This window comes from Xiphias gladius, chromosome 18, assembly GCF_016859285.1.
Source record: "Xiphias gladius isolate SHS-SW01 ecotype Sanya breed wild chromosome 18, ASM1685928v1, whole genome shotgun sequence".
NCBI lineage: Eukaryota > Metazoa > Chordata > Actinopteri > Istiophoriformes > Xiphiidae > Xiphias > Xiphias gladius.
Window position 1 is genome coordinate 19,908,531 of NC_053417.1, and position 27,477 is coordinate 19,936,007.

Genomic DNA, 27,477 nt, shown 5'->3' on the forward strand with positions numbered 1-27,477 from the left:
CACACATTTAAAAACTGAAATAATTTATTTGATTTCATGTGTATCATGATCACTCTTCGGCTGTGAGCAAACAGTATTATGAAAATGAGTACTAGTATAGGTTGTTTTCGAAAGAGGCCGACAGCATTTCTCCTGCATTTTAAATCACTGTAGTATTAATTGGGCAGAGCGCCGGGCTCCAGAGCCTGGACAGGAAGTGCTGGTTGTACCAAAGGTCAACAGAAACTGGCTCTCAGTGCGTGGGCGTATCTCCAGAAGGCAGGGTAGAGGGGAGGAAAGGAAAAGAAATGGGAAATGGAGAAAGGCCGAGGAGGGAGAGGGAGGAGCAAGGTTTAAGCGAGACAGCAGAGAAAAAACAGGGAGAGAAAGAAGGGTCGGGGGTGTCTGTGTGTGTGTGTGTGTGTGTGTGTGTGTGTGTGTGTGTGTGGGGGGGGGTCTGGGTGTTAGTGTTTTTGTGCATTGTGTGAAATGTGATCATGTCCTGGAGCTGCTCAGACAGCTGGGAAGTTCCCCTGCCCCTGGCTTCCAGCTGGGAACACTCGGAGGAGACACAGGGGCTGCAGACCACATACTCCCCTGGTTAACCCTTCACGTGCTGCTGCTGTTTTTGCGGAAGAGCTATAAATAACAACACTGAAACGCCTTGGAACTTAAGTCACATTTATTGATTTTAGCCAGTATGACTACCTTTACACAGACATACAGCCTCTCTACTGGAAAACAAACAAAACACTTTCATAGGATTAGTTCAGCAGTAATACATCAGACTTAACTCTTGTCTTTTCTTTTTTTTCTCCCCATTTTTTTCTTTTAATTTTTTTTTTTTCATTTTACACCCTGACAAAAGTTTACATGTTTGTTTTCGATTCTGTGTAAAGGTCCCATTACTGAGAAACATGCATATGACATTTAGCTGTAATCAATATGCCACTAATCATAATGCACATTATTGATAAGAATACAGTACTGCATGACAATTCAAATAAATACCAACATACAGGTGAAGTCGTTATTTCATATAAAGATATCAAACTCTCATTATGGATCAATACTGAAACACAATATGACAATATAAAGTTTGCACAGCTAATTTTATTATCACAACGCTATCGCTTCCAGCAAACAGAAAACCTTTTCTTTTTTAAATGTAAAACTGTATCTGAATTGCACTTTATTTTTTAGCTTCTCGTCCATATTGGTAACTTTAATGCCTCAACAAACAAGCGTTGGCTATAATGGCACTATTCAAGCTTGTTGATGCTCATTTTGTTTTCTGTTTCCTGAAAACATAATGCTCAAAGATGGTGTAAAAAAAGGTTCAAGAATTAAAAAAACAAAACAAAAACAAAAACAAAAAAAACTCAAATTGGACAAAAAGAAAGATTAAATGCGCTCTCTGCACATTTTTTCAACAATACTATTGATATCACGTTACCTTCACCAAACAAAGCTAGAGATACGTAGATGTTTCCAATAGTACACTGATCTACCCCAGCACTTTACAGATGCTTGGGGGCATTTTGTTCAATAACAGGAGGCCAAAGGGATTTCTTTTGGTTCCCAAAGTTTGATAAAAAAAACAACCTTTTCTTAATACCCCTGAATTTATTGAGTGGATCACTGACTTGCAGAATTCAATACAATTTCAGTTTTATTGAGCTAATTTTAAAACTATCATCTCACTCATGCAGAAAGGGTGGAAATTCCCTTTGCACTTATTGCTGCTCACAGTCATTTTGAACCCAAAGTCCTCACCTATAAAAAAAGAAAAACGTAAAACACTAGTCTAAGATTCTCCCTTGAAACAATGAAAGGCACTACTGGTCAGAAACGAAGAACTAAACAAACCCAAAACAAAACCCCGGCGCTCGCACGGAGAGCCATGGCCCAAATGACACCTTTTATCAGTGACGGCTTGTCTTCTTTCCGAGTCTTAAATCTTTGCAACCTAAACGGTGTGCCATGATTTGGCACAATAAACGAAGAGAGAATGAAACAATTCCAATTTGGAATTTAATTGTCGCACTTGCAGAGAATTCTGAAAGTCAGTGAACCCGTTTCAGTGGAACGCCCTCGGTAAGAAGCTAGGAAAAGCATGTCATATCACTCAAATTTTTCCCAAAACACAACTTACCTATTTGAGTCAGAGCGTTGTCAAGTTTCACTGTGTTATTTTGAACTATTCCTAGGAATAATAAATATATGAAAAAACCCCAGAATTTGATCACCCTGGATTTTTTTTGTATAGAACATGGCAGTAGAACAAATGGAAAAGTAAACCAACAGCAAAACATATGAAGTAAGAAAACAATTTAAGAATGATTATTTGATGGATAAAATCGCGAGGATAAAGTCATAATAGTAGGTCTGTGGTTTGTGAAGCCCTTACTGGAGTAAATAGTCTCTTACAAATCAGACGATTCAGGAGGACGTATAATCCTATAGTCTTATAACCTATACTGAATAACTCACAAACCATAGTACTACCACGCTTTCCTATAGGTTAATAATATTCTGTTATAATCCTATATAATGAAAGTGCACAGATTAAGAAAACAAACTAAAACAACAAAAAAATCTTGTTGATTTACACTGAGAAACAACCCCATGTCCCCTGGCTTCTCATCGGAGGGTCAGATTAGACAATGACCACCTCTGGTTCAGAGTGTCAATCAGTTCTTTGAACTTGTGAGAAATTGGCTTCTAGCAGCAGCACGCAAAAATGAGAACAAGTGTAATATGCATCACTTTTTAGTGTTCAAAAGGAAAAGGAAGGACAGTTGATTTGACTTAAAAATCTGTGTTTTCATTTAGCATTTTCTCTCGTGTTTTAGTTGTTGTGGCTATCTTTTTGTCTTCAAGTCCAAAAAGCCTACAGTGCTAACTCTTTTCGGCGAACTCAATCAGCTGTGAGAATGGACCTTGTGTCGGTACTTCATCATCCGCGCGGAACTACTGTAATTTACTGCAAAATGGAGAAACAAACAAATGATCAGCATTAGCATTACTGGTCAATTTTGAGCGACAGTTGACACGGTCAGCAGCTGAGTTCACACAGACAAAGTAAACGGCGGCTGTAGTTAGTCAAAGCAACAGAAGCCAATGTTAGGAGCCCTGAGGCAGCTGATGCTATGTCAGGAGCTTTTCTGTAATATCCACATCGTCCGTATGTTTCTGAGGAACTGATGTGAAAGCACATTCACCACAAGTTATCCTGCGGGTGCAGTTAGGAAGCCAATGACTCAGGAGTACCATGACCTTTCTAGGACAGAGCAGAAGCCACGTTTCACCACCCAGGTCAAAGGAGATGGGTCTTTCTCATATGTCATGCAAGTTAATGAAAAACGGGTTATGGTTTTTGACATGCAGGCTTACAAGAAATCAGAAACTAGATGCATCATGTGTAGTAGAACTTAAAGGTGAGGTGGGAGGAGCCTGCAAGCAGAGGTAGGAGGAGCTTTTAAGGTGGCATGCTGTTATGACACCAGGTAAGCCAGACATTGATTCCAAACTAGATGGGGCGAAATGGGAATTCAACTATTTGGGGAGAGGGAATTCTAGTTACAGTCACATCCTCAGGTCTATCTACTGCTCAGCGAATCCACGGAGCCTATTTAAGGGGAAGGGTTAGGGGCTCAACTAATTTGAATCAATGTCCTCTGGTTGATTGAGCAACTAGACATCTGTTTTTTTTTTAGTTTTTTTTTTAAATTCTTCCTCCAAAAATTACCAGGAGTTTCTTCCTCAGGAAACCCCTGGACTAATTTCTCCACCGTATCAGAGTCAGCTCACAGTCAGACATCTGGACTTCCTCACCAGCATGTCTAGCTTTCTTATCTCCTCTCTCAGGAGCTGGTTTACAACATGAGTAGTTCTCCCTCCTCTACTCCCCAAACCTCTTCTCTGTCAGCGCAAACTGATAGAAACAGAATATATCGCACTTGTAAGTTACGTGAATCTCAAACGTAAGAGTGAGTGACCTCTAAGGAGGTTGCTTTTTTTTTTTCTTTTTCCCTAACGTGTACGATAGCCTTGTCTCCATGTTGTGTGCTGTGTCTTATGGATGCACAATCAAGCAGGGTTGACCGACTAACGTGGTTCCATTTTAAGAGGAATAAATGAACTCCCCTCTTCATATTTAAGAGGAAGGAATACTGTAGTAGGATCCTGCAAGATTATAACCTGAACATGATCATATTAAGAATATAGAGTATAATATATAGCTTAGTAGTAGTAGAAAACTCCTAATTTGATAAATCTTGCAGGATTACCTCACATCAACCCTGCTTTTAGCATCATAAAGCTAATGTGTCTATGATCCACAAGCAGTACATGGATTTATTAAACACAAGCCCCACTTATATTTTTTCCTATTTGCGGAACGCTAGCTTGCGACGGGTTAAAGCTATTGTGGATACTAAAAAACAGTACGTCGCTTTGTCCTCATACGCCAAACAACAAAGAAAAAGAAATGAGCGACCCTCCATTTGCAAAGGTTAAAAACATAATACACACATGAGGGCCCTTCACTTCAACACTGATATAAACACAGGCAAAAATCGGGAACACAGCATACGTGAGGACGTTACCTGACAAAAATACTCAGAGGGCAATTTTCCCCACAGTTCCTCATTCTAGTTAAAGGGTGAGTGGTGATGCTGGGGGAGCAAGCTGCTGACAATCTACAAGAGAGATGGTCGTTATGGCGACCAAACGACAAAGATTAGAGACACGAGGGAAGGGTTTTCAGCCACATAACCACACAAAAATCATTGGAGACCTCGGAGCAATCTCCCACAAATAGAGAAGGGCGACAGAGGATGGGGGGAGAGAAAGAAAAGAACAGTGTTAGCTCAAGATGAGACACAAGGACAGGGCTTTACATCAACAGATAGGTAAATACATCAAGCGTTTGGGTCGACAGGCACTTTTGCCGAGTGGTCGGTTGGTTTTGTTTGCAGATTTATTATCCAGATGTGGGTGCCTTTTTGATTTGTGCTCTTCTAAGATTTGCTCCATATTCAAAAATCCTCTCGGATCAAAACTATATTGTATCTCTGTTTACAGTAATCATTATATCCATTTTAACAGAAGTAGGAACCTGAGGCACCTATGCTGAAGTGCACTTAATTTGGGTACGAAGATCGATTTGTCAAACTTTCCTTCTCTCTTATAATATGGCTCTCAAAGAATCCATCGCAACATAATGGGTACATGGAGTAGATAGCCCTCCTGTATTTCACCAGACACCAAATAACTCCTCTTTTTACAGTGTACAGCCCAGTAGTACAAGAGCTCGTCTTGTACCACACACCTGACAACAGAAAAACAGTTAAAAAGCTAATAAGCATTTTTAGCTGCAAAGCCATGCGATTCTACTGACCCTATTGTATTGGTGTGCTAGCATCACAGCTTTAAAACGATCCTGAAATAAACACCTGTGGTCACAGGTGCTCCTTTTCTGCCCAAGCAAATCCATCATAAAACCCACTTATGAGTTTTTGAATTTCTGTGTAGAATCATACTGTGCTTCCCTAGCAAGAAAGCAGAGGGAGATTGCATATTTTAGTTCTTTTTTCGTCTTGTAAACATTTAAGAGTGACCTGATTAGACAGTGGGCTGCTGGACACAGGTCGGTCCTGGGGGACCAGGACAGAGAGGCAGGCGAGAGAAGGGGGCTTTTTTTTTTTTTTAAAGGAGCACCAATGCCGACAGACAAGCCGAAGAGCTGAGGATGTCATATTTAGTTACAAGAGCGTCGGATTGACATCCTCTTTACAAGTCCCCACCCCCACAATGTGTTACTGTTACCAGGCAATACACTCAGGGGGCCAGAACAAAGAAGCACAGAAGCTGCCACCTTTTACATCATACGTACAGCACCATGACAGCGGAAAGAATAGACACTCCATAATATCCACAAAACCCCCAATATAACCAGGGCCTTATAATCCACATGCCATATATGTCTACTACAGTCCAAACGTCTAGTGCACACTGTACATACATCTGCATTCCCCTAAGCGTTTACACTAGCACACACGAGCAGCCGGTTAGTCACACAGCAGTCCCTAGAGGAGCACAGGCTGGCCAGGGAGCTAAGCGAGCGAGTGGGGCTCTTTAACACTAAGGCAGGGAGGGTTTGGCCCGTAGGCCCCCTCCCCTCTGTACACAGCAGTCCCTTGCAGACTTCTCAGCCGCCTCAGTCGCAGTAGATCTTGTACTTCTCGCTGCAGAAGACCACGGGGCCTCCCAGAATGCCATTGGGCACAGCATTGTTGTGCTCTGGTCGGCCGGAGCCAGAGCAGGTGAGACTCTGACTTACGTGGGGGTTGTTGGCGGTGCCACTGGCGGCCTTGCTGCGGGTCTTAGCCCGGCCGGCGTTGCCTCCCCGGCGGGTCTGCTCGTGGTCAAACTCCAGGTCCTCCAGGCGCTGTGTCAGGGCCAGTTTCTGCTGGATAGCCATCCGCAGCAGTGAGTTTAGGGTCTTCTTCTCATCCTCTGCGGCAGCAAGCTGCCTCTGCATCTCATCCAGCTGGGTTACATACTCGTCGCAACTGCAGGAGACACAAAAGAGAAAGCTGTAGAGTCAGGTGTGTATTTTTTCACTTTAAACTGGTACTGAAGAACATCGACAAGATGTTTTTACCCAGTTAGTAATTTCCAGGGTCATACCACCAGGGGGCACTGACACTTCCAACAACACCAAGCAGTCTTTGACTCAATGGAGAAAAAATGGCTTTTTTAAAATATTTGCATTAAAGCCATAATAAAACTATGACCATCCCCCACATACCTGAGCTGCACTTTTGAGATACTGACACCAACACTCATGAAGACTAAAACAACTGAAATTAATGCACTTTCATAACGACCTTTTCCCTGGTTGCAGTTTTTTTTTTGCCACCACCAAGTGGAGCCATTGAGCCACACGGTACAGACGTGATAAGATAGCAGAGCTCCTGCATTATTAACTTAAGATTTCATCAGCCATGTCAGGGCCCTCCTCCAGACTTCACAAACTAAAATGATCGCAGCTTATTTTGAGTCATTTGAGCAGATATTTTGCAAAGTACAACATCAAACTATGTTTAATGCTACCAAGTGATGGCAGCTGTTTGTCCACGCCTGCCACCACTTGGGAATGTCTACCTTAACTGAGTTCTGCAACATAGTAAACCTCTCTTCCCTCCTTCAGAAATGAGGAACTCCACATATCAATACCAACTTAAAAACCATATTCACTTTGGACCTTTGAATTTCTTTAAATTCTTTATACGTTTTCAAAAATGATATGCAAATATGAAAAACGAAGATGGGGAAGAGAAGAATGCGGTTTTTTGCTCTGAGCTGTAGCTGGTCACACTTGATCTCCACTTTTCCAGCTGGAGTGAGAGCGTATCACCCTTATCCACCTCTTCTATCTCACGTACTTATGTGAAATAGCACACAGTAGGAAATCTGTCTACGTACTGCTCCGCATTACTGGGTGCTGCACTGCGGCATTATCACCTGTCTCCCTGTGCCCTTGTGTGCGTGTACGTGTGTGTGCGTGTCTAAGAGTGGACAGGTACAAAACTGGGTCACCACAAGGGATTTTGAGTTGGGGGGTTCATATCTCCTCGCTCCATCTGCTGTCGTGCTTATCTTTCATTTTCATGCTTTTCTCCTTTCTCCCTTCCTTTTTTACCTTTTCATTACCTTGCTCTCTCATTCGTCTCTCTCTCAATCACGTCCTCTCTCCTGGCTCTTATCTTGCCTCTCAAGCTTTTTTTTTTTTTTTGCCTCTGTCACTTCCTTGCAGCTGCCTGCATCTGTCCACCTGCATCAGTCACTTCCTCTCCCCCCATCTTGCTCATCCCTACTTTCTGTGTTGCTGACAAAGCAATAACGGTGACATTCTTCAGTAATGACTGACACATCTCTATGAAGGGAGGGGCTGGTTATGTTAGCAAGAATCTGCTTATCCTCCAACTGTCCTAGACAAAAACCATTCAGTCATAATTTCACTGGCAGGTAGCCTCACCCTACTACCGTTTATCTATCTGGTATTAAAGTATTTACTTTACTTGGGAACGCCCCATCCTGTGGTGACAGTCTGCAAACTCTTGTGGTCTCTGAAATACCACAACAATGCAGAAATTTTACTTATGTCATGTAACTCACCTGCAGTATTTCAACATCTGTCAACTGTCATTTTCTGATATCTGTTATTGTTTGGTCAGTGGTTACTGACTGCTTCAACTGCTCCACTTTAAAAACAAATTAATTAATTAATATTAAAAAAAAAAATCTTCACTTACGATATAATTCAATGTTGATTCAAGAAAATCATATTTTCTAAATACAAGCAAAAATATCTGCAAGAGGAGATTCTTTGACCCATTTCCAAGGAAAAACAACCTGTTTTGAGTACTTTCTATCTTCCAGTGTTATTTAGTGATATTTGTCCTGGCGTTCCTTAGTCTGACTTTTTTCAAGGTATGGACACCTATTTTTGAAAAATTACTCTAATAAGGCAAACTGCACTAGGAACAAGTTGAATTGTCTAAACCCACTTGTTAATTAAGTTCTTTGTTTAATAAAAATAAGTTTTGAAGGCAGAATCTGGGATCAAAAGGACTGTTAATCTGCAGATGTTTTTGTTGTGTGTGGTGCTGCACGTGGTTGTGCGCCATGTGAACTCTGGCCTTGCCAGACCACCATACAAACATAAACCATACCCTCCTCTCTTGTGTGTGCAGTTTGATTCCCAGTGGGACACACACCCAGACAATACGGATCAGTGCGGCTTCATTAAACCCAATATGAGATGGGGGGGGCGACCTGGGAGAAGGGGGGCCGGTGCGCCTTCAGACGGTTCAGCCATTCCTGCATGGGGGGTGAGAGGGTGTGCATTTTTCCCGGGAAAACAACAGAGAAGTCTATTCTAGGGACTGGAGGGATACAATAGGAGCCTTTCTGGCCTGCTGATGGGGGTGTGGTGGCACAGTGGCTCAGGGGGGCCGGGAGGCGGGTGCTGGCCTCCTGAGGATGAACAGTCGTCATATTCACTTTGACAAACGGGCCCTTTATCTGCACCTTGCTCTGGTGATTTACTGTAGCCAGTGGCATTTCTGGGTGCCAAAGGAAACCCCGACTACTGAAACAGTCATGCAGACATGGTTCATAATCAATAATGCCGTCACAGCACACAAACGCAGCCTCCTCCACTGTGGTCTTGTCTGGAGCTTGATTGGTCACGGTGGGATGGATATCATAGAGAGAGCAGGGAGGAGGGGGTAAGAACGAAGGAACAATGATGGAGAGAAAATACAACTAACAACAGAACAGCAGGATGATTGAGGGTGTATGTTTGAGGAGAAAATGTGACTCGGGCTAATGGTTTGACTGTTAATCAGTGTGAGCAGGAGCTGAGAGCATGTTGAGGCATGTCTTAGGAATGTTCGAGAGAGAGAGAGGAGAGAGGAGCTTACTGTTAACATGACACCAGAGACTGCAGCTGGAGAGGCATATATACACACACACACACACACACACACACACACACACACACACACACACACACACACAAACACAAACACACACACACACACACACACACACACACACACACACACACACAAAGAAACACAGAGAGAAGCACATACACACACTTGAAAAACATTCAGCTCTGTGTTTCTCTCATGAAATTCTCACAGAACAAAACAGACTTTAAAAATCTCAAGTAACTCTAATCTATAAGGCAGGCAGAGGCCGCAGCATGAGATCACACAAAGGCTCACACAAAAAACCTACACATTCTTTCAATTCCACTCTTCCCCTTTATCAAAGACCACACATTTGTATCAAAGTGTTTTCCGCATCTCAGATATCCACCTTTACAGACTTTGTTAGAGTGGTGATTACCATGAAAAAAAAAGTCTGTCAAATTAGGCTCCTGCAGTGGGCTTTAACTGAAACCCTGCCCCCTTCCTCTCTTTCTTTTCCAGATGACTTGAGAACCGGGTGTTTGGCGACGAGTAAGGACGGAAGGGGGGATTCAAAGGGGGTGAGTGTGGGAAACCTCTCTCATGCAAGTCCCCCTGCCTCTCAATGAGTTCCCTGACCCAACTCTGTGCCGTATAGGACAGAATTTACATACCAATACATGAATCCCATAAACACACTGAATTCATGCATAGGCTCCAGAACAGTGACAAGCTACCGGGGTTGGAGCTTCAAGAACATCATCATCATCATCATCATCAGGGGAGGTGTTTTGTGCACAAGGACAGAAACCTGCGTCGAAGCAGGTGGTAAACAGCGTGCTCTAACGTGTTGTCAATATCTTAAGTCTTTCCAGCAAAAGAGGCTTAACAAAAGAGACACAATTACTCTGCTTCTTCACAGTATGATCTCACACTTTCACTACACTGCTGTAACAATGACAAGTGATACAACTCATGGGCTCCTTGGGTGAAAACAATAATGCCATTAGTGAGAGCAAAGTCTGGTTCTCTATTAGCCCTGGATGCCTTTGGTCCAAATAGTTTATCTTAACACCTACGTCCTCTAACCAGTTGGCTATGTAGTACGCCAAAAACCCATAGAGAGCAGACAGAGGAGTTTTCCTCCTGTTACTAACTGATTAGACACTGCAGGTATATGGAGTTACTTCACTTCAGGGATAGGCATTGAATTACTGTATGGGTAAAATGAGGGGTGCTGAGCTGCACACACATTCCCTACAGCCTCTGTAACCTTCATTCTATAATACCGTCCTCCTCCACCTCTCCTCCCTCTGTACAGTTTGAGCTTTGCTGCGGATTGCGGAGGAGTCTTAAATGCAGAGGGAAGGAGTGTATCAGCATCTCCGTGCGGCCATCTGGACCAGAGTTGATATTTACAGGACAAGTGGACGTCAGCATGTTAAAAATAATCCACCAAGAGGAAAAGCCACTCAGAAAGAGAGTTGTGCATCCACTGTGGAATCACTAAAACTCATATCTAAAATGACATTACATTGTCAGTACAGGTGTACTATCACTCAAATTCTTACCTTTCTCAATATTCATGCACACGCATAAATAAACAAACAAACAAGAAGGGTATGAGCACTTAGTCTACTATGTATTTAGGGGTGAATGTGTAATCCAGACCAAGCTGAGGTGGGATTATGCACAGAACCTTTGACCGGCTTCTCTTCGGAATCAGAAAAGATTAGCGAGTGTGTCAGCCCATCTGATACACACACACACACACATGTGCGCATTAAGTCGCTGGTCAAAAACACTACTTAAGTGACATATTTAAATGATACCCAGATTAAATACCTTCTGTGCTCCATCATCAGTATCAATCCTACTAGAATCCCTTCCTGGCCGTGATTCTCAAAAACAAACAATATCCTCCTTAAATATGTCAAGTTACAACAAAACAGTCAAGCCAACATATTGTAAACATTGATTATATGATGATGATAATCTTATATTTAGTTTACCTGGTTATATTGTATATGGTCTTTGTATGGTGCAAGTGCTGTAGTTTTAAGAATAGCTAAAGGTATGCTGTGTTGATGCTGCCTAATATCAGAATTCTTGCAAGACCATGTGGGTACACAACAAAGATTGCTTATAAAGCAATTTTGTTCTGTAACTACTAAGTGGGCAAACATTTTTTGAGGTTTGAATGGTATGTCAGAGAAATGCCTGGGTGTCTGATATGAGCCCTGAAAGGCAGGATGAGTGAAACAGATTTTTTGGGGATGTCCACTGAGCAGGTGGCGGTATATTCCTCACCGTGTGGCGAACATAGCTCGGAGAGAGGAAAAGGTGGCAGCGTCTTCCTTCAGGGCTTTGAGCTCATTCCTCAGTTTCATCATGGTCTCGGTCACCATGGCCTTTTCGTTCTCATACTTGCTCTTCAGATTGGTCAGAGCAACTTCAGCTGTCTGTGGGTGGACAAGAGGAACAAAAGAGTCAGAGCAGATGGAAAACGTTGGGGGTGTATTTCCTGTAGCAAGATGTCTACCTCTGCTAATATGGACCATATGACCTATTTTGTTCTGTCACATGTTGAAACAAAGTCAAGTCATTAAGGTAGCCTATGACCTGTTTTGAGCTAATATTGTTAGTTGCTGTTTAAAAAAAACATAGGTGTGTGGTTTATGAGGGGCTTTCATGTTTGTGATCTAATGGTCACCGAGTAACCACACACATACTTTAAAGGGCTACCAGAGCAACTGCATACACACCCTGTCTCCTGGTTATGGTTCTTTGTGCTTTGGAGGCCTCTTCTTCTATCCTAAATACACAGATACTCTGGACAGCTGACACCATAAGGCTGCTGTCTTCACCAGTGTCTGTTACAGATCTTGTCTGCAATGCATTTGCTGCAACAGCTGAACAGACCTGAAATAGCTGCCACATTCGTCTTCTGTTTCAGTCTTTCAAGGGAAACTGACAAATGTTTGGTCGTGATACCAAGTTAGTTAAAGGTATCTTGACTGTACAAAAGACAAAAACAGAACAACCGACCTGCTTGTTGGCCTTGAGGACAGTCCTTAGGGTTGCAATCTGTTCCCTCTTTGTGCTGAGCAGGGATTTTAATTTGAGGATCTCCTCCATGCAGGCTTCCTTGTCCTTGTCAGCCACAGCGCCGAGCTCCAGAGAGGCGACCCTCTGGCGTGACAGCTCAGTGGTGCGGTCCACAGCCAGCTGCAGGTGCTTGATCTGGTCCCTGATGATGGCCACCAGATTGTAGATGTTCATTGGTTCGCGGCGGTGGTCAGACACAGGAGAAGGTAGGGAGGAGACTGGTGAAGGAGCTCCATCGCTTAGGTCGGTCTTACCAGGCTCAGGGAAGAGGCCCTTTGTGAGCAGGATGGGAGAGCGACGGCCACGGCCCTCTGGACTGCTCCGACCACCCTTACCTTCCTTGTAGAAGTCGAGCATGACGCGGTTGGGCGTCTCGTTGTTGCACATGCAGACGTGGTTGTAGAGGGTGGCCAGTTCTTCACTAAAGGTGACTAGCTCGTCCTGTGCTACACTCAGGCTACCTTGGGACTCCCCTGCCACGTCGCTCAACTGAGGACAGAGAGAGAGGAATGCATCAAATAGCCACATTTTTGTCTTAGTGTTTATAAAAACACCAAATCCACCATTAGGTAGAATGTCAATATCAAGAGCAACATCTCACCTTGCGCAGCTCTTTCTCTAGCTTAGCCTTCTCTTCTCTCTCTGTCTGGCTTTTCTTCTCCAAAGATGCCAGCTTCTCTCCCAGTGTTGTGACATCGTTCTCCAGGCGGGTGCGCTCCTCGTCATAACGTGACTGACAGGCCTGGTATTCTGTTTTCAGAGTCTTCAGTTCCTCCTTTAGCTCTCCTGCCTCAGACACAGCCACCTAGCCAGGCAAGATCAATTGCAGAGTATAAATAAACCCCAAATGTACTGTAAATCATTTCAATTTTTTTGATTTAACTTGAGTTAAAAGTAGATTACCTGTCAATTTCAAGCTTAATCTGATATTTTGTGCTATCCATTCTCCACTACTAGAAGACAATTACCTTGTACTTGCACTCCAGGATCTCAGGTCCGTTGATGTCCACCTCATAGTAGTCTCCGTCTTCGTGGCTATCACGTTCTTTCTCGTTGTCCAGGGCAGACTGGCGCTCCTTGCTCGCCTGGAGCTTGCGGATGGCGTTGAGATTCTCTGTGAGGCGGTTGACCTTCTCCTGATGCTCTGACAGAGCGCCATTCGCCTGCTCTAGCTGTTTCTGGGAGTCCTGCAGGGTGGACAGCAGGTTGACCTTCTCACGCTCCATCTGAGGAGAGATGAGGACACACAAAAAGCAATGACATGTGAGGTCATCGTATTTCGTCTGTGATGAAAGTATAGTACTCTCTGCTTGGGTTATTGCACACGTCTAATTTCACGTTTTATTTTTCCTAGTAACTTGATAATGTGAAGGATTCTTGCTTTGAACAGGTCATATTAAATCAGTGGATTATCTGTCATGGGGTAACTCTACCCACTAACGGGCTTGTGCTGCCAAGGCATGTGAGGCTTATTGCCCCATAGCCCAGCATCAGAGTCTGGATGACCTTGACAATTGCTGGACTCAGTTCAGCTCAGTGCTGGCAGAGACACTCGGTGGGTCGTCTTACACACATGCACACATTTGTGCTGATATAAGCACTGGGCTATTTCAGAAGCTGATCTGTAAATAATATAAAAGGATTATGGTCATGTTCATCTGCATACATTTTTTATTAGTGCAGAATATGTAATGATGGCTAATTTGAAAAAGAGATGGCATGCTTAATTAACATGACTTGTCATGTTGAAGAGCGGACTACTCCTGCATTCCTTTATATCACATATCATTTGTCACATTTAAGGAATGTGAGGATCCAAACAGGAGTCTGCTGACATTGATCTTTCCACATATTTACAAGTGAGAATCATTCGTGACACCTTAATGCAGAACGAACTTAAATTGCCCATACTCCTGCAGAGTCCACACTGGATATTGTTGTAGATTGCCATTGACTAATATGGCGATATCTGAGGAGCTGAGGTTTGGGAATGATCTCTGAGGAACAAATCAATAGAATATGATAAGGTAGGAGAGCAACAGAGTATGGCTCAATGAGTAAAGGAAGCTTTTCGTTTCCTATGCTCTGATTCCTGCCAGGAATCTGTGGAATGACTTGGTAGGAAGCCTCAGCAGGCAGTATGATATGCTGCTGGCTCATATCAAACACCGGGTTTTGTCACAGTCCGCCATCCTCACCATGGCAATGGTCAGGTTGAGAACCAGAACACAGCCCATAGCAGGGAAGCACTGAGGTAACTTCAAGTTCACACGTTAATCCAGCAACCCTGTTTATGTTTGATGAAGGAAGATGAAAAGAAATTCTTAATCCCTTAGTTCTTAAACAATCCGTATCCACAGGTTCCCAGTAATTTCTGGTAACCATGGTGCCCAATCAGGCATAGCCCTGGATTCATGGGGTGATGAGCAAGCAGATGGCAGGTCCTCTGGTGCCACCACCCGCTGTTTTGCAGCGCAGCCGAGCCCAGAGGGTGCGTGTGTCTCCCTGGATTAATTTTGCTATAAGTGGATTTAGATCCCTGCAGCGGCCTGGGTCAGGATCTAGCCTGAACACTCCACTGACTCACTCACTCCTTCAAACACACCTTCACCTTAATCAAATACATAGTCCTGCTATTTTAAGTTTTTCTGTGGTAACTACTGTCAATCTGGTTTTGTTTTAAGGACAACAAAGTATTTTTTAAGGCATGATAAATCATATTTACATGAGAAAATAAACAAAGACATCTCGCCAATCTAGAGGAATACTCAAGGTGCTGTATTTCTTTTGACTTTCATTAGCCTGCTGTTTATTCTCTTTTTCACTGAAAACAACTAAAGTGAATGCAAATACTGCTGAAATAAGTAATTTACATCACAATCTGCAAGAGCAATCTGCTGTTAAATTCACTGATTGGTCCTTGTCTGTAGAATGGATGATTATAATTTACTGAAACTGGACTGCAAAACAATTTTTTCAGTTTTCTGTGGCGATTAAGAACAAACCTGTATCAGCTGTTGTTTGAGCTTCTGGATCTCTGAGATGTTAAGTTCGCTCAGCAGGTCGTCCACGAGGCTGGGCGCAGGATGGAACAGCTCTTCCTTCTTGGGTGTGGAGATGCGGTTGTCATCAGTGATGGCATTGGCCAGTTTGGTGAAGCCATTCTCATATCCGTGGAGAGCCTCGTCGTTGTTAGGTTCAGTGGCGGCATCGTCGCTGAACTTGAGACCATCCAGAGAGATGCTAAGCGGGCTGAGGGAAAATGAGGGAACAGTGTGTCATTTAGTGTTCAATACAGAGGATGCTGAAGGTGGTGAACACCTTATTTTTGTTGTATTTACCTGTGGTACAGAGTGTCTCCAATGCTCATGTAGTGAGAAAGCTCTTTCCTCAGGGAAGCTTTTAGCTCTCGCTCAGTCTTGATGGTCTCCAGGGCCTCCCCTAGCTGACGCTCAGCGATCTCTTTCAGGCGGATGGCATCCTCCAGCTGGCTGTTCAGAAACTGAGTATCCTCCTCCAGACGACGGATCTCATGCTTCAAACCCTCAAATTCCACCTGGGCAGAGGAGGACAGGGAACCACTTTAATGAGTTTTGGATTCACGGAGAAATAAATATAACGAGGTGCAGCTCCAATGAAAATGAGCTGTCAAGCTGGTTCATGCATGACAAACCAGAAAGGATAAAAAAGTACGAGATTATTAAAGACAATGTTAATCAACATATCCATTTAATTTCCTTTCTATTTAGTTTTAAGTTGATTAGATTTGGGAATCCTTTTTATATTTGTATATATGTTTGTTTTATGCCCCTCATGATGAATAAAGAAAACATAATCCAAAACAACAAGGGCATATGGAGAGAATTTACAGCTCAAGCATAAAATTTTTACGCAGAAGTGCAAAGTAGATTTTTTTCCCCCCTTTCAGTTCATTTGAATAAACCCAGGAAGTGTGTTTTGTACCAAGCTGTTAAAGAGTCTGTCAAACACTTACACAATCAGACAGCAGCCCTGTTTCCAGGCAATGGAAAAAACAAAGGCCGCTGCTTATCTCTTTACAGTATCAGAGGATGTTCTTATTATCATAATTGAATCTGAATATTAAAGAGCTAGAACTTCTTTTGGCAGCCTCATCAGTACAAGAATCAGACATACTGACAGCTGGTGTGAGGGGCCTGTAGGTCTACTAAGATGCTTCCAGATAGTATTCATTACAGGCATGTTTTTAAAAACGTACTTGGATGAGATGCCTGAAGTTACCACTTTAATTAAGCTTCACTGAAGAGGCTGCCTGATGATCACCAGCAGCCTAGAAAATACTACCAGGAAGGGGATGTTCTGCGCTCATTCTTATACCCATCCCCCCTAATTTTTAGACTGCAACCAGACAGGTCTCACCATTTACATGATTCTAACATTGCATATGGAGAGCTGCAACGCTGCACTATCCTCACCTGGCTCTGTTTGAGCACGGAGACCTGCTTCTGCAGCGAGATGTTCTCCTCCTCCAGCTCAGTGTAGTCCTGCAGCAGGCGAGCCTCCCGGAACTTGTACTCCTTGATGTCATCCCGCAGCTGATTCCTCTGGAGCTCCACCATCTGGCTGTTCTGCAGGGCCAAACGAGGTAGAGAGAGGGAGAAGAGGAAGAGCTGTCAGTGAACCCTTTTTCAATCTCGTTGAGTTGCTGAGTGTTGGAGAGATGGCGATTGATTGGATATTCTTGCTTTACTATAACTCTGTGTTTCATGTTGGCTCTTTAACACTTTAACAATCTTGCTGGATAAGAAAGGACTCCCATCTGGCCAAACCTGCCGTGTGTGTGTTCGGGTTTGATGTGTGAGCCTGTTCGTGTTTGAGAGAGAGGTGCCGGGTGTCTCTCTGGGCTGTGGGCCACAAGTGTTGCCTGCCAGCTCGGATGCTACCAAAGAGACTGAAGCCTAATGGACGGGAAGCTCTCTAACAGTCTAATTTTCTAAAGAGAGTTAGATTGGGCTCAATTCTCTGTAGAGGAGGATACACGGACTAATCAGCACAAATGAGGAAATTATAGAAATTAAAAGTTGGGATTCAAATCAATCAGAACTTTTGACCATTTTCACTTGATATGGGCTAATGTTTTGAGTGTGCGGTGGCGAGACAAGATGCTAATACAGGTATTGCACAAAATCAGTTATGTTAACATCGTGTTGGATTAGCAGTTATTACAAGCTAGCACTCATGTTTGTAATATACTGTAAGTGCAACTGACTCTTCTTGCTGCTCAGGAAAGGCATCATTAATTATAGAAAGATGAGAGAGATAAGAGACATGCCCTTCCCCCCACTTGTAGATACTGACACAAACTGAAAGCCAGAAGGAGCCGATCAGCCCTGTCCTCACTAGTTGCTTTATTCCCCTGTTTAACCCTCCATCCTCTTCTTTTTGAGGTCTTTCACTGCCCTCCCACCCCTGCTTGCTACCTGATCCCAATAAACATAAGAGTCCCCAAAACATTTTGGGGGGGCGGGCATCTTAGCCAGTGGCTCTCAGAGAAATTGTAAATAAAAGGTCTAAAGTAAGAGGATACTCGCTGAAGGACGGTGGGCCTCTCACTCTTGTTTAAACCGAATAAACAAACATGTGTGTGTGTGTATGTAATAGGAGAAAGATGAGAAAGCAGGTGAAATCGATCTCTGTATTCAGCAGTGTTTGAACTGACCTTGAATGTTCACATGTGCAAGCAAGCATGTAACTGTTAGAGTGTGCATGTACAGGCGTAGGTGGTGCTCTGTGGCGTCTCTGTCTCCATCACACACACACACACACACACACACACACACACACACACACACACACACACACACACACACACACACACACACACACACACACACACACACACACACAGCATGTTGTTATCTCCTGATCACGTGCAGAATATGTGCATATTTACATGTATGAGACAGTAAGAATGGCAGGATTTGCATGTGTGTGTTTGTGGCTGTGTATGTGACATGTGTCTTTGTCTGAGAGGAGCTGGCAGAGATAACCACAGGGGCAATTAGCCTTCCGATCCCTTGCCAGGTGGCCCCCTCCTTTCATGCTGTCACCATGTGGCCGCATCACAATCCCTGCTCCCATCACAGGAAGTCAATCCTGAGAGCTTTTCACTTCGCAGACTCATATGAGCACTGCCTTGAGACTGTATACACATCAGTAATATTACTCATTGAAATTGAGTAGGTAATAAACTGGTGGTGACAGGTTTCCTGATGGTTAGAAACACCTTCCAATATCCAGGAGGTCAGTGGTTTGATCCCTTTACCTGTAATGTGGTCAGACCTCATTAAAGTTAAATTTCGTTGTCGCACGCAATTCATAATTGAGTAGATTATTACAAAGTAATACAGCTTTAGGAATAAAGAACAATAATTCCCGCTCCAAAATATTTAACTAATGTCTCTCAGGAGACTATTGTAAACCCTCCCAAAAAACATCTCTCTCTGTAATTGGAATTTCTTCGCTTATTTTAGCTCACTGAGAAAGGAATGCACTGACAAATACTATGATGAAGAGTACATGCTCCTCGTTTGCTCTGTGTAATAATTAATCGCTATGTGCAGGGCTGAGTTGAGGCTGACGTTTGAAAGTGCATTAATATTCATCAGAGTTTTGCACATGTCTGATGAGCTTGGGTGTTTGCTGTGCAAAAGCCCTAATGATGGTGCATTACTGAATAATGCATGAGCTTACAATATAGATCAGTCTTACCACTAAGCCTATATAAAGTGGCCCTGACTGCTGGTAGAGAACTGAATTAAAGTAAAAATGAAAAAAAAAAAAAAAGTTACTGTAGCTGTCAGCTTTGGAGAATTGACCAGCATTTATACAATTATTTCATCGCTATTTTGAACATAATCTCATCAGTGAAGTAATCTTTTATTTTTAACCCTAAAACGCTGTGCCAGCTGGTGGTTCAGGTCTCTTCCTGGTCAGGGTTATGTGCCTCAGCTGGAGGGTCAGTGCTGTTTGGCCCAGATGAATACGGGCCACCGCCGAAACTGATTAAGTTCCTCCTCCAATCTGATTACAATGCATACCAGGGTTTTGACCTTTCACCTTGTTTCCACATCCTGTGCTACACTGAACCCCTCAGAGACTGGGGGTGGGGTTACACTGCCCTGCTGCCTGACAGAAGTTGATTTGAGCAAATTCATCAGAGGCTGTAGTGGTCATGTGCCTTCCTGCTATAAAATGTGAATAGCATTTAATCAGTTGTGGGACACATGCTTCTCCTGGGAATGTAAATCGCGATAATGTGTGCGTGTCTGATTAGATACTGGGGCGTGATATTTCGAAGGCCATCTGAGGTGCAACCAATAAAGAGCTTCTCAGTGAGAAGCCTTTCATGGCCATAGGCCTGTGTGTGGTTAGTGATTACCCCCTGCCTGCTGTCACTGCAGGTGACGTCTGGTCAGCTGCTTGAACACACCCACACACCACGCACATACGGACAAATGTGTCACTCCCAAAAAGAGGCGGTGGCAGTGAAAACGCCAGGATGTACTGCCATAGCAAAAGTTGCGGATAGGCATGGTATATTAGATGTTTAAAAGCATAGTGAGGACTAGTGCATACATGTGTACTGTATATACCTGATAAAGCATATGAGTAGTATCCTGCTCTAATGAAGTCTCGGGTCATACACTGCTGCAAAAATGCCACAAGAGCACATTTCTGTGGGTCAGAGCTTCTTCTGACTGTACGAACCCTCACTTTCAAACTCTAAAGCTTTCTTTTCACCAGTAAAGTGCTTTTGACAGCACTGTGAGGCTGAGCCTGCTTAAATCTCAACAAAGCTCTGAGTAATTTCTCAATGTGTTTGAGCTGCTATAACCTCTCCTTCTATGGGAAATAGCTCCATCACTTAGTAAGCAATGGTGGCAAAGTTTCAGGCTTAACACGAGGGTAGATTAGGAATTTTTAATGCTTTGTTAAAGACTGTGCTGCTTGATAACTCCAGCTTGCATTTTGGCAAAATCTATATTTAATAACCTCTTACTCTCTGGTTTGGTTCCCTAGATAGTGCTGCCCAGACTCCCAGATGGCACAAGAGTGTATTATTGATATGATATTACAGACAGACTCAATCTAAATATATATTTTTTTATCCTCTTTCTGTCTTTCTCCCTTATAATCTCAATCCACTGACCTCCATTTCACTCTTCATCCTGCTCACTTTGCACTTTAGTAAAATGCACATGTACTACATTTCTTTATCCAACTTACCATCCCTGCAAAGTACAGAGGGGCTCCCCGGTTGCATGACACCAAGTGCAAACCAGCTCAATACTGTTTTATTTTTTTTTTTTACCTCCTCTGAGCCTCTCTGTCTACTACCACTGAACTCCATTTTGCCATTTCACCAACACCAGTGCTGCTCTCATTTTTCAAACCCCCACCTCCCCTCTCTCCTCCGAGCCTGTCAGTGTGCTTTTTAGAGGCCATGTATTGGTAACAGTTGAATCCATTCTTCGTACTGAGCTTTAGTTTCATCACTTCCATCTATCAGACAAAAAGAAGTGGACAGGGACAGCCTTGTTCACTCTAGTGATATTGTGCCCTGGAGAGCACTTATGAACTTTAGCGAGTCAACAAGGAAAAAAAACTTCCCGTAGGCTCTGCAGCACGACAAGGTCACGTCAGCCCATGTTAAATCTAACTCTACAAAGCCAATCCCATCCCGGGATTAGCTTCAGGAGGGACGAGAAATGAATCACAGATCCAGTACAGCTCAAAGCCCCCAACATAGCTTTAGACAGAGCAAAGGAATAATGAAGCTCAGGGGCCTATTACTGCTGACAGAGCCAAGAAAATGGGTGAAAGCAGATCTGCTTTTATCCTCCTCTTCTCTGCAAGTTACTGTCATTCTATTCAGCCTACCCAGACTCCATTAGAGCAAGAAAACACCGTCAAGGTAACACTTTTCAATGTGACACTTAAAAAATAAAACGTGAAAGGAACCTTGTGACCGCGTGGCTGATGGTACTTTGCCCAGTGTGTGACGTCTGAAAAGCCCACAGGGTGAAATTGTGCCTGCATGCACTTAACAGTGATTTTTAGGTCACTTGGGTGTAAATGGAGAGATGTACACGTGAGTGTATTTAAAACCATTAGTTGAAGTCAGCGTGCAGGCCTGTTTGTTTGTGTGTTCTTGATTTATTAGGATTCATTGATCCGGCATGGAAAACCTCTACGGTGCTGTGAGCCAGGGGCTTAAATCAAGAATGACAAGTTTTCAGAGCTTTTCTTAAGGCTGATACCAAAAGTCAAACGTTATTAGGAATAAATGGAAACTCTTTTAAATGTATTTTAGAGACTCACTCTCTTAAGGGCTAAAAATAGCCGTCTATCTGAGAGACACACAGCTCATGAGACAGCTAGCTGAGGTGGAAGCGAGATTGGGTGATGTTGGGGGCTGTGAGCACATAACCCAGATAACATCTGGACAGTTTAGAGAGGGTCGTCGGTCATTTGTGACAGCAGCAGGAGCAATGTCTTGTGTAAAAATGGAAACTGAAGTAGGATGTGTCCTTTTTTTCTACCTTTTTTCAAACCTCCTCTTTTCCTCTGCTCATTATATTCCTCTGTCGTTTCAGTTCCGTCCTTTTCTTTTGAGACCAAATTTCCAACCTTTTCTCTGTTTGTCTTTCCACACGGCACACTTCCCCCAACTATTACAGGACAGGAGGTGATCTCTCAAGACATTAATGATGCAAGCAATAATAAGGCATAGACATCAACACCCCAAAGCCCTCTAGGAGTCCTGTTACATTAGCCTCAGATCAGATGACGATAAGTGAGAACAAAGAGCAACCCCCCCCCGGATCCCTTTACCACTGAACTCTGACCTTTTATTAATCAAGGTAAAGCTTCAGCACTGCTTTGACAACTGAAATTCTGCTCTCAGCCTTGCACACTTGATTATTTCTGACTGCAATAACAACAGTGGCCTTCCTCGCAATGAGCTTAAACCTCTGCCTTCTTCTAACCTTCCAAACACATAGCATCAATGCAGATACCTTCCCTCTCTAAATCCCCCATTTCTCTGTCAGGTGTTAAATCCGGCCAGTTGAAGCAGCACTTAAATTAAGCTCCAGCCACTGTGTCAATGGGGTGGAAAAACCAATCATGTTTAACACTTGAAAGGCTTCCACATTATGGTGATTGACAAAAACTACAACGCCATAATTTACGTGCTTATGACGGTAAAATGGTCTGAGCAAGTGGATTATTTTAGGATGATTCTTGAATGGAGGCAACAGTTACTGTGTCAGCACTGTATCCTGAATGATGCAAATGTAGAAAGGCAGTACTGCTAGCAATGATGTGCTGATGCTGAGGTGGAAACCTATTACATTTTCTATGAGTGTGAATAGCGACACTGAGGTACGCTGATAACATTTCTCACTGTTTCTATCTTTGGCTTTGCTTGATAATTTCCTGAGAGGCAGGCAATGGGAATCCACATTCTGTGAGGATAATAGCAGCCATCACTGTGGGCAAATTCCTCTTTAGACATGAGATTGAATTTAATGAAGTCATGCCTATTAGAGTACGCCTCCTTACAATGTTACTGGCCCTTTGTAAAGGTTTAATCCTGTAGACTGCACCATAGCAGTGAAATATGTCTTATCAGTGCTTGGGGCTAACATTCAAGTCTTTGGCATGAAGGGCTGCCTGGGAGATTTATATGTGACATATGTAACCAACTGAAATGCTGTAGCTAAATGGTTGTAAATGAGCTGGCCTGTACAGAGACAAAAGCCATTATACACCGTGTGAAGCTTCCAGATCTGTGGAATTACGACAGTTTCTATTGATTGACTAGTGAGCAACACACTGTCAAATTACATTTCCTAAGCATTTTGCAAGCCTTCTTTCAGCTATACTGCGGCCGTGAAAGCTCTCACCATAAAAACATATTTATTTTACGGAGGGACCTTGTAAATATGCAGTGTCAAAAAAACCAAACACAAAAGGCAACAGTCACAGCCCAACTGTCAGTTGCATTCCATGATGAAATTGAGTCATTCAGTCAGCCTCCTAACTCAATATGATTAGCCATGCTGTCCCAGAATAGCAGCACTATCCACCATTGGTGTTGAATTTACTCTCACTAAGCTTTTCTCCTTCTTTAATGGATTTTAGGTCTCCTTCTCTTTCTTTCGCACCATTCTCATCATCTCTTAGTGCCCTCCTCCCTCCCTTCCCATCCTGAGCTTTTGGGCTAATTTGAAACCCAGGAGACAAAGACCCCTTTCAGCCCTGTCGGTCTGGTCACAATGCCAGCCTCAGTGCCCAAGCTCCCTCCATTTGCCTGCCACACACACTCCTCCTAGCACCCACAGAAGTACCATTAGAAGGGTGTCATTATCTCCCATACATGGGGCGATTTACACTCCGGCCTCTTTTATTTAGCCAATTAGAGCTGGCCAGGGCCCATGGCGTTGCATCAGGGTGTTTAATGGCACCTGCAGAAAGGCCATCATGGAGGCCACCAATGCAACACCAGTTACACCATAGCTGTAGATCAGGATATGCAGTAAACACATTATTCCCCTTTCGCTGAAAAAATTATGATAAAGATATAATAAGTAAATAGCCTCAGGTAGGAGATTTAGGATGCATCATGTCTTTGCAGACACTAATCATGTTTATGTTGACTCTTGGATGACTGCAGGCAGTAAGCTTTAATACAGAGAAAGTCATGTTCTTTTTCCAAAACATGTCTGGTGAAGCACTTCTGGCTTCCATAATGCCCAACTTATACCAACTTAGATTCAGCGCTGAGCAGCAGCTGACCTAATTGCAGTTGAATGTGCAGCTTTCTGGATCTTCAGTTGTTGTGAAGGACAATTTTTAAGTCTTTTTCACTAATCTCAGTAGGAAACGCTGCTGACTGTCTCAAGCAGTGACTCACAGAAAACAGCAGTCAATCCTGCAGCTGTCTGCCAAAGACTTTAGACTAACTCAGAAGGGGAGGCCCTTTATTCCCCCCTACTAATTACACTGGAATTACCAATTTGACCAGCATAACGGTGGACTCAGCTCAATCTGCTGTGCGCAAACACGGGAAGATTAGAAATACTGATGGGTTTAACTTCTCCCTAGCAAGGGCATTATGCAGAGGAGGAGGAAATAGAGATACCAAAACAAAAAAAAAACAAGCGGCAGAATTGGAGGCCCAGAGGACCATATGCCTATACTTGATTATTTAAACAAAACAACGCTGCCAGAGATTTCTTGGTGCTTGGGTGGAGAGGCATGCATGAAATGAATATAACAACGATATTAAAATTAACACCAAAATTCAGATGTGCTAAAGTGTTGTTGGAACCAAAGAACTCCTGTAAAAAATACTGATATGATGTAACAACTAAGAAGATACAGGAAAAGGAGCTCTTGCCTGGTATGTGATGTACCTTGCACCTACCTAGATCTACAAGTGTCAAATAAGTCAAGTTAAATCTATCATTAGTGGTCTGTGGCTTCTCTCCTCACATAGTCAAATTCTTAAACAAGTGTCTACTTCAAACCCCCCTCTTTATTATTCCAGCCTTTACTTGGCTGTCAAGGGAGCACGGACCTTTGCATCAAAGAAACCATCTAAAGGGTGAGAGGCTCCCTAAGCCCTCCTGTCAGACTGCGCTCATTTTTTTCATCCCTTTATGTCTACCTGTCTTTGTGTCAAAACAGGCTTCCGCACATCTCTCAGTTATTTTGATTTCAACCCGTACTGCTCTGCTGTGAATTCAATCTCCTCATCACCAGCTCTATCACGCAACATCACACCGGCATGGCCATTGGCAAAAACACACAACCCACGCTCTGCACTTCACTTGTCTCTTCTAATGAGGTCAGTTAGCTGTGGGTATATGTAAATGGAAGCAATGAGTGAGGTCAGACATTGTCCAAAGTGGGGCGCAGACAATAAAGGTTTGCGTTATGATAGCTAGGGAGGCTTAAGAGAGTAGAATATTAATATGTTCACTGGAAATGTGTAAAGGGTGTGGGTATGCTTGAATATAGGGACATGGTGTGGTTGTGCTTCAGTCAAATAGATTTCAGTTAACAGAATTCACCAGGCTGGTAAAGGGCCTGTCTGAGGTGGAGTCACTTTTTGTCACTAAAGTTATGCGGCTGCAACGACAGGTTAAGCACTATTGTCTTGCAGCAGTTCACACAACTGTAAGATATTAATTGATCAATTATGCATATAGGATCATGTTGTCTTTTTCAAAACAGCAAGTTTCCCATGGTTTCAGTGCTTTTCTTCTAACTGTGATTATAACTCCACCCTTGATCACAAATGGGGGTAGAGGACATCACATTGGGCTTGGAGGCAAGGTATGGCTTTAATCAGCCTGGTCTCACAGAATGATTTGTCTTGTCTTAGAATGTCATAAACACAACAGTCGTTGACTCTGCAATCACACCCTAAATAATACAGGCTTGGACAGCAATATTTAATGTATCACAGGTAAACATATGTAGGTGCAGTAATTACTGTATGCAGTAATCCATCTTGGTCTACAGTCTTTGGACTAGTGCTCTAACAGGACGAGTCATTCCTCTTCATTTGAAACTCTCTTCTTTGCACGCAGTAAAAAGTAATAAAAAGTGAAATTCCGTATGCCCTAGTTTCCTCCTGGAGTCAACGCCACAGGGCTTAAGATTGATCAGCGATGAATGTCTGTCATGTTTACTGCAGCTTCAGACAGAACAAAAAGCAACAGACTATAGCATCAACAAACACACCTGTTGTTCTCAGTAGCTGGAGGCAAGCAAGAGTAGACACAACCGTCTACTTCAACTCAGAAGTGAATTCATTTACTGACATAAGAAACTGTCTTCTGATGAAGAGTACTAATCTCTGAAGTGCATTTACCCAGCCCTTTTGCACTGACGCTTCAAATGTGCAGTGTACAGCATCCTATGATGCATTTCCAGCTGACTGAATTAGAACAGATTAAATTTGAAGTCCTGCCACAACTTGAAGCGAATAATCTGTTATATGTTTCTGATTCTGGGTCTCGCTCTCCTACCTCTCTCATATCTTGTGAGATGGTGTTCAGGCGTTCATTCTCAGACTGGGTGTTGGCGAGGATGTTGCGTGCTTGGCGGAGCTCGGTCTGCAGCTCCAGGACCCTCTGCTCGTAGTAGGCCTCCTTACAGGCCGACTCCTGAATAAGAGACTCCTCACGGCTCTCCCCATCTGCTGCCACCTTCCTGTGGTTGGAGTAGGCTTGTCCAAAGGCCTGGCGATACAGTAAGAGATAATTTGTTGTTAGTACATTATTAATGGCAATCAATGGCCACACAAGAGATATAATGTAAATCAGAGGATGAACCGTTAACTGGCTTTTATAATGCTGAATATCAGGATTGTGACTGACTAAAGTTTACTTTGTGGGTTGGCCATTTTAAAGTCACACTGATCTCTTCTACTGTGGTTCAGATGGGGACTGGGGCTCAAAAAAGGTCCCAAAATACTGCCATTGCCCGTGGAGATAATCAGTTAGGCTCCATCTGGGCTGCATCATCCCATCTTCCCCCATCTCTCCCCCCATGTCTTCCTCCTTGAACCGCAGGGTGCTGGCCTCCCCTGCACGTGCTTTGCAGTGACTCCACAGATGGGAAAACGAAAAAGTAGAGCAAATGTCCGGGTGATCATCAGAAGCCTGTTTTCTGATGCTCTTAATACCTTAGGAGATCATAGCAGAGCAAGGGAAGGTCACCAGATAATATTTCATTTTTACGGATTGCCCGAAGGGGATGAAGTTTCTGAAGATTTAATAATTATGGATGACATATAGGCTGCGGCTTCTACCCTCTGTAGGGGGATCATCTCTGTTGA

At 43.3% G+C, this 27,477-nt stretch overlaps 1 protein-coding gene across 3 annotated transcripts in view; it reads right to left on the reverse strand.

The window, feature by feature from the left end:
- Positions 1-660: 660 nt before the first annotated feature.
- Positions 661-27,477, reverse strand: part of LOC120803653 (protein bicaudal D homolog 2-like) — a 44,429-nt gene continuing 17,612 nt past the window's right edge. Inside the window, exons 2-11 of one of the 3 annotated variants that reach the window (XR_005709358.1) lie at positions 26,666-26,878; positions 17,033-17,185; positions 15,920-16,134; positions 15,584-15,830; positions 13,547-13,804; positions 13,180-13,383; positions 12,519-13,067; positions 11,781-11,932; positions 4,590-6,557; positions 661-2,965 (exon numbers count right to left, since the gene is read on the reverse strand). Coding sequence is in view for 2 of the 3 variants with exons in the window: in XM_040152356.1 (XP_040008290.1) it covers positions 6,203-6,557; positions 11,781-11,932; positions 12,519-13,067; positions 13,180-13,383; positions 13,547-13,804; positions 15,584-15,830; positions 15,920-16,134; positions 17,033-17,185; positions 26,666-26,878 (2,346 nt within the window). In the remaining variant the exon portion in view is untranslated. Of the gene's footprint in view, positions 6,558-11,780; positions 11,933-12,518; positions 13,068-13,179; positions 13,384-13,546; positions 13,805-15,583; positions 15,831-15,919; positions 16,135-17,032; positions 17,186-26,665; positions 26,879-27,477 lie in introns of all 3 variants that reach the window. The other 2 variants (XM_040152357.1, XM_040152356.1) reach the window with 2 other exon arrangements.